Source organism: Bombus impatiens, unplaced genomic scaffold, assembly GCF_000188095.3.
Source record: "Bombus impatiens unplaced genomic scaffold, BIMP_2.2 scf_0225, whole genome shotgun sequence".
NCBI classification, from domain to species: Eukaryota; Metazoa; Arthropoda; class Insecta; order Hymenoptera; family Apidae; genus Bombus; species Bombus impatiens.
The window spans coordinates 1,343,643-1,351,877 of NT_176644.1; the positions used below are offsets into that span (position 1 = coordinate 1,343,643).

General features: G+C 37.5%; 1 protein-coding gene across 6 annotated transcripts in view; it reads left to right on the plus strand.

Moving 5' to 3' along the window:
• Nucleotides 1-6: 6 nt before the first annotated feature.
• LOC100749521 (arfGAP with SH3 domain, ANK repeat and PH domain-containing protein) overlaps nt 7-8,235 on the plus strand; it is a 52,172-nt gene continuing 43,943 nt past the window's right edge. For 3 of the 6 annotated variants that reach the window (XM_012383949.2, XM_012383950.2, XM_003488272.3), the window contains exon 1: nt 7-342. In XM_012383949.2, coding sequence (XP_012239372.1) covers nt 217-342 — 126 coding nt within the window. In that variant the 5' untranslated portion in view covers nt 7-216. Of the gene's footprint in view, nt 343-8,138; nt 8,234-8,235 lie in introns of those variants that run through there. The other 3 variants (XM_024366585.2, XM_033320038.1, XM_024366586.2) reach the window with 1 other exon arrangement.

The window sequence follows — 8,235 nt, forward strand, 5'->3', positions numbered from 1 at the left end:
GGGACGACGTTTACCGTGCGTCACGGGAAACGGCATTGGGAGGAGACAGAAGGTGACAGCCCTCCCGCGGAATTTATGGTGCGCACCGGAGAAACGGTGAAGTGAGTGGTGTTGACGAGTGAAGTGAGTGTGTAACGGCACTAACAGTGCTAGACCGGTGACAAATTTCGGGGGCTCCCCATAATTTCGGCCAATATAGGTAGAAAGAGGGAAAAAATGCCGGGCCTAATCGCCGTAAGTGAGTTCGTCGAGGAGACGAGGGAGGATTACAATTCGCCTACGACATCCACCTTCGTCTCGCGGATGCCACAATGCAGACAGACAATCACATCCCTCGAGGAGGTAAATTTTCGCTTGCATACATACACGTTCCCTTCATTAACGCTAGAACTATCATAATAGACGAAATGTGCAATTTCGATTTGCTGCAGTTTTACGATCTTTCAGATTTAGAACTGACCTGTGGACTATTATGCATTTATGAGAAATTTAATGGTGCAAAAATACGAACACGGACAAATGCGTAAAATATCGAAAATATAATACTCGTTGTAATTCTTAGTGGCTACGACAATTCTCTACTAATAATTCTCCTTCTTTTTTAAATGATACTCATCAAAATATGAATTTCCGCATAAATATCCGCAGTGTATTTTGCAATAGTAGATTTTTCAGGATTTTTAATGATATATATCTATCAGTTGGATCTCTTTGACACAGGTTTAGTTATAGTCTAGTTATAGTTCTAGCGTTAAAGGAATTAAGGTACATTTTTTGTCGACCATCAAAACCTGTGTTGAAAACCATATATCCAACGTAACCTTACCGAGGTTTCTGATCAGTGCGGTGGTCGAGCGCGTGTTCTAATGCGTGGGCGTTCCACAATTACATACTTCATGGGTATGCCTTACCTATGATATCCACTAACACTATTGATGTAACGATTTTTCGATGCAACACGCATCGCATTAACCTCTTGCGAATGTCTTTCGATGCTGCACGCAACTTCTACCGTGCTCTCTCTTTCTAGCCTGCATCTCTCGCGCAGTTTCCACGTATCGATGATGTAAATGTCGCTTACGGTCGATTCGCGACTTCCAGTTCGGGTAATGCACGCAGACATGCCGTCATTGCTGTATTTCGTTAGCGTAAGTCTTCCTATAGAGGAAAATAATGATCCGCGAGCAATTTTCAACGCCTGACACGGCCATCGATGAGTCGTTTTAGACCCAAGAATCAATTTTCTTTCATTTGTACAATTTTTTTCATGAGATCTCTGGCCTCAATTCGATCAGTCGTATTTCATTGATATTTTCATTGATATTTGTTTACTTATTTATTTAGAGTAACAGACGGCCATGTAATTGCCTGTTGCACGGCAAAAATTCTTCATAATAATTACTGGAATCAAAACTAAAGCTAAAAAGATAACGCAATAACGGAACAATACAAAACACGAGTTGTATGCTAGCAGATAAGATAGATTCACTTGTATATAATGGCGCGTATATATGTATATATAATCTACACACATAAAATTTGATTAGTTTTTATATAAATGTCAGAAAGATTTTGGAAGATTTCCTGTTTCTCTATCGAAAATAAAAAGATTTCTACATAACAATAAACATTCAAAATTACTATATATATACATATATATTTAATTAAATAAATGTTACAATCGTAAGGCCTAAAGAGGCTCGTCGTAAGTATTTTAGCGCCGTGCGCCGTGTTAATGGCACTGGTGCACGCATTGAATCGCTCGAATTACCGGGATCCAGGAATGTTTATACGTATATTTACTCGGGCACCGTGTATACGGTCTGCTGATCGATGATAGTGTATTTTCGCAGTATTACGTGCTCTTACGAGCAAGGCGTTACATCTATGGCCGGACTTTGAGTCAGATTAATTAAGAGGATAACGCAAGGTGCGTCTAGGAAACGTTGTGGAATAAAATAGAAACGTTTCGTTGGAAAAGAAGGCGTCCGGCGAACGCGATTCATGCAGATGCGGCTAATAGATCTTTTGTAACAACGAATAGTCGTAATATGGCAACCGTAATTATCGGCGAGGAATGTTATTGCCCGTGTCTTTCGTAATTTAACAGGCATCGTAATTCTTGCGGATAGTGCTGCTTGGCTGAAATAACGTGTATGTATATCGGTGGCCAAAGTAGTCGCGAGAATCGTTTCCAAGTTGCTCGAGGTCGTGAAAATTTTCACCGATGGCTGCTGCTCAAATCGAAGCGCCCATAGCGTCTGGTCGCACTAACCTTAACGACGAGCCATATTCTTTCGACTATCCACCATGTTTGTTTACTTACTAGCTGCAACTTTTTTCATGACAGTTGATCAGTAATATTTTCGACGTTGTTCATAAAATGTCAGTATTATATATATATCGTTGCAAATCGCTTATTGCAACGCTTATTGTTACATTTACATTTAGAGGAAAATGTATGCATAACACGACAAACGAACAGCGCAAAACATTAATGCATTAATGTGTATTGAATACCTATTAACGCGATATCGATATTACATGAATTATTAAATATTAGACTTCGTATCAAGTATCGAGAATAATATTTAACTTTATTTAACTGTATATTAACAAAAATTGAAAAATTAATCAATCGGATGATATAAGGATGTACATTAATTTGGACGAGTAAATGAGATAACAATAAACGTACAATTTTAAATTAAACCGGTCGTTTGACCGGGTCTGGTAAGGTAGGTTAGTGTTGGACGGATTTATAACAGATTGATTTATAAAGTATTTTCTATCGCTCTATAACTTTCGACAAATTTTTAATACATTTAACAGGTTAGATACAGTGTAAGCTTGTTTACAAACAAAGAAAGTTACATGTTACGAGCGAAAAATGTATTTTCTATCGGGCTACGACGGAATTTGTTTATGAAAGTGAACTGGCTCGATCTGTGCATACGTATCGCGTTTCCATTAGTTCACATGGCGTTTAATTACAATCGGTAAGGAGTGATAAGGCGAACGTTATCATTGCGACACCTCTCCTTTACATATTATCGAAACGTGGGCGTATTTTGTAACACACGTAGATAGGAAACTTGGCGCGGAAAGTGTGCCGTGCGGTCGGAAGTGGAATTTATGCATGGAATTACTAAACCGAAGTTTCTTTTCACAAAGGAACACTGGCCGAGGCTAGCGTTGATTTTAAAGTCGATAGCGCGGAATTCTCTCCGTCGATAAACACTTGTACGGAAATTATAACGATGCATTATGCAAAGTAACGTAATTATACGTTTATATGTATGTATAACGCGATGCCAAGCTCGATTATAAATTCCCTTTTTAAATTATTTATCCGAATTAAAGAACGATAGAAGAAACGATCGCAGACGTATAGTCGTTTATATTAAAATTATAATTACATGTATACAGCATTTACATACAGCGTAATGGTATCCACGACTTTTCAACTGTTTCAAGGACACCGTGTTTATCTTTTCACGTAAACAACAGGGCAATATTAATTTTACGTCGTTCGATTCATCGACGCGATTGATTCACGAAACTCTGCAACAATGATAATGCAAATAGAATAAGTATTCTTCGTGATGTATAATAATAGAGACAGGAATGATGGCATGGCTTCCAGTAATTTAGGGATCACTTACTCCAACCACTTTCTCGCACGCTACGATATTCGATATCGTAAAACTTTCGATGACCCGAATACGACAGTTATAAAATAATCAGAAACTATTCGTAGAATTGTTTGTTCGTTGCTTCATAGTGAAATTTCTGGTGATAGTAGCAGTAATAGTAAGAGTAATAGTAGTAGTAGTAGTAGTTTATTTCAGGATTTGGCGGAGAAATAGGAATTTGGTTGCAAAACTTGCAGAATGTAAAGTAGATGTTACGCGCTATATTTCTGTCACCCCTTTCTCCTACGGCAAATTGTTTTTTTTTTTTTTTAATAAATATACGTTGACGTTATTTTTTTCTTTCTTTTGTAAATATACAGGGTGGTTGGTAACTGGTGGTACATGCGGAAAGGGGGGATTTTTTTTTTAATTTTTCCATCGAGACAACGATCTACAGCGAGATCCGTTATAACGCACCGCACGCGTACCCACCGAAAATTCAAAGTCGATTTTCTCGAAAACAAAGCCTCGAACGAAAAATTTTTATTCTATATTTTCGACTTCTTTTTTCGCGTAGAATCACCCCCTTCTCGCTTGTTACCAATCACCCTGTATATATTACAAATATATTTTTTTAACAATTATATCTTTGACGAGCATAGTCTGTTTGGAGGTTTAGTTAGCAGAAAGAACGAAACGAAATCGTAGAGTAATAGATGCAGCTGAACATTATTATTTTTTCTATGTACGTTGTTCGTTCTACGAATATTCTTGAAATGAAACTTTTAATTTAATTCGTACCTAGTTTAATTTATGCACAAGCATAAAATGGAAGTTAATAGAAATACGTATCTATAATTAAAATTACGGACGATCAAATTATCGCAATATGTGGTACAATAGCACATTGTTATCGTGACAATAAATAATGCTCCCCCCTGACATTCATTTATTACAGTCAATAAATCAGCAACGAATACTATACTGTTTAGCGTAATCTGAGAGTCACGAGTGCATTTATTCAATCTATTAGTTTTCTTTATCTCGTGTAAAAATGTTATTTAAAAGTAGCTCTGTATAATAAGAAGTTATGGTGAAACAGTATGGAATAAAGTTACGCGTACTATTTTCAGTTAATATACCTACTTTGTACGCTGACAGCAGGTTCATTTTTTCATTTGTTATATTTCTAATTGAAATTGAATAAACAAAATCGAATATGTGTTCTAGTAAATAGTTTGAAATTCATAAATTTCTTTAAGATACGGTATCACGAAGTTTCGCATATCGTAACAATTAAATAAATTAATATTTATGTCGTTAGTATCTCGTCGAGTAGTTCATAGTAGCTTATCAGCGTTTGAAATTTTTGATCGATTTGTAACAATGAGACACGAGTGTTATTAAAATAAAGAATAAAAAATATATAATAAGAATAAATCAACGACTAAAAAATCACCTACCGAGGGATACGATAGATTATCGATTCAAATTATTTATTATTCGAATTATCCGATTTTAGATATCGTCGTTTCAATTAATCGCGATAATCCTTTTATCGGTTGAGAAAAACCTTCTCCTTTTTTATCTAACTCGCAGTTTACTTAAGACATAATTTGGGAATAAAAATGCTTCCGAAGTAACACAAAAGGATTTCATTTTTAAGAATCAATTCCATTGCTTAATTCCATCTTATTCGTAGCTTAATTTTATTGATTCAAGTATAGAATCTCGCTACAGCTTTTTTTTTCCATCCGTAATTTTATAATTAAATTCTGTATAATTCTGTATAAATCAGCAAACGCTTGTACGTTTCTAAGCAAAGAATAGAATTAACGAGGCTGCTTGTTAGAATCAACGAAAAAGATGACAAGATATCTAAAAAATATTTCTCTCGAGATTTTCGCATCTGTATTTTTGTCGATCGTGTTTTTAAATCATTTCTTCAGATTCATTTCTTACTGCGCCATCCAAAACGTATTTTATTACTATACAATTATACCGATCAGTTTGTCCGTGCCCAGTTTTCGACCCGAAGCACTGTAATCTGAGAAACTGTAATCATATTGGTGGTTTTCTCTGATAAGCAAAGCAAATTCCGGTCGTAGGAGATTATATTAAAACCTGTTAGTAGAATATTTACACAAGGGGAATGTATATGGAAAAAAGGGAGATAGGAAATATCCTACGACAAGTATCGCGTTTCGTTATTAAGAAATACCAAAAAATGTTAGAAATATTAAAAATATCGTTACTATCTATATTGTAATATACTTCGATATACTTCACCGTATTAATTCTCGCAAACGTTAAAAATTGATTTTTCAATTTTTAATTTTGCTCAATGGCGAAGTACACCAGACCGGGTTAAAGCGTAATCTCGTCGAGTATATCGCGTGTGTTACTTTTGCCTCGGTCGAAAGTCGATATTCGGTGCACTCGTACCGCAACGGGTCACTTTTACGGTGCAATTCGACTTGCTGCTTTCTTGCAAATTATACTCAACCGCTTCCGTCTGCTTTGATGCGCCAGCAGCTTCCGGGTCAGTTCGTTTTTTTCTGCTTCTCCGTAACGATCCCAAGGACTTCCCGCAGGTTGCGTGCACTCGCCGGAGTTATCGCTTTTTTCTCAACCCAGTCCTTTCTTCTTTTTCTTCTTCTCTTTCTACCTTATCTTTTTCTTTTTTATCCTGTTTTTTTTTCAACGCGCTATTGGGATAGATACAGTTCAAAGAGTAGAAAAATTCCCTTTCGATCGAAGCGACATAAATGTGTTCTATTTCGAACTATTTAAAGATCGTCGAAGAAACGTGCAGGAACTCGAACGATACACCTCGTTCGCGACTTTTTTCGATCATATTACATCGTGCAATTGTATGAAATGTTCGATGACAAAACGGATATTTCAGCGGCGAATATTACGTCTCTGCAGCGCACTACTTCAACACTGTACGAATAGGTTCAATCTATTTAAACCTGTAAATCAAGCAACATTAGTAGGCCAATAAGAAGTGTTCATCGCTAAGCAAACATTAAATGGTCACCTTCAAGTGCTTTCAACGTATGCATGCTCCGATTGCCACAGCTTGAATCACGTATTACGCCTATCTACCATAAAAAGTGACGATAACAAGATGATCTCACTAGCTGTAGTAGCTAATTGGAATAATCTCTTTTCAGGTAATTTCGCGAATCAACGAGAATATTGGAAAAGATCGAACAAAGAGACTCGATTCGAAAAGCTCGACGCGAAAGACGGGTAATTCTATCGCGTAGTGAAATTTCAATTTTGATCTACAGGGTGTTCCGTTTAACTCCGGAGATGGCGAAACATCTTACGAGAGATCGAGGTTACGAACGAATTATTCTCAAGCCTTTCTGTACAAGCAGAAATCCATTTCTTTCGTCTTTCTCGTATACTTAGGCACGCGTATACATTTGATAAGAGATAAATCGCGAAAATTAATCAGATACGTTTATCTCCATAGCTACTCGATCGAAGTTTTCCAAACCAAATAGAAAACCGTTGCTTTCGTCGCTGAAATTACACGAAATGAATTTTTATTCGACGTCGTTGGCCTCGACGATGCGTTTTTGTCTCTCACGATCGATGTCAGTCGAGCATCGGTACGTGTATCAGTTACGTTTCGTACAATGTCGAACGATCGGCCGATCATTGTACAGTCACTCGGCAACACAACACTGACCTTACCAGAACCGGTCGTTTGACCGGTTTCAAAATTTAGTCTAAAATTGTACGTTCGTCGTTATCTCTTTCGTTCGTCCTTCGTGTAATCTATATGGATAAAAATTCGGCAATTGATTAATCGGATGATACGTGAATTAGCATAAAGTTAAGACGGATAAAAGAAATAACGACGAATGTGTTTTTTTTTTATTTAAAATTTCACATTCACAATTTGTCCAATTTGGACATTTGGTAGAATTTTTTATCTGTTTGATTATCATGTGGGTGGCTACGCCCAATGTGGCACCATCTTCGTGTCTGTTAAGATATATCCTTCGTGACGACGAATGTGTAGAGCTTTAAACTACATTTTAGAAGCGGTCACTCGATCCGGCTTGGTAAAGTTAGCGTTAAAAAGTAAACATCTAATCCTGGTAAACGCACGCCTATGCAAACAAATATCAGGGCCTTTAAGCTTCGCTACGATAAACAATAAAACACGTACACGTAGAAATTACGATCTTGCAACAAATATAATCTGTTTTCCCATAAATGCGACAGAAGGCTTGTAAAACGCTTCGTGTCATCGTTAGCTTTACTCCTCGAATCGTACTCCTCGCGTCTGACGATTTAAAAGTTGAACAGTCAGCCGGCACGGAACTCGCCTAACCCAGTATCGTCTTCGTTTACTCTTGACCCTGAGTGGGCCGTGTAAGTCACCCACTTTCCCGCTTTAGCGGCGCGACTTACGACACTGGCGCGCGCGCCATCAAAATTTACGTTCCGCCCGGCTATTTTCGATGCGACGCGACCGCAGTCTATTCTCGTTTGCGTCGAACGACGGAAGGAACGTCGCTCTTCCGTCCCTGTTTCGCGATCCTCCGTCGTTTTCTCCGGCCGCGCCGTTCCAGGA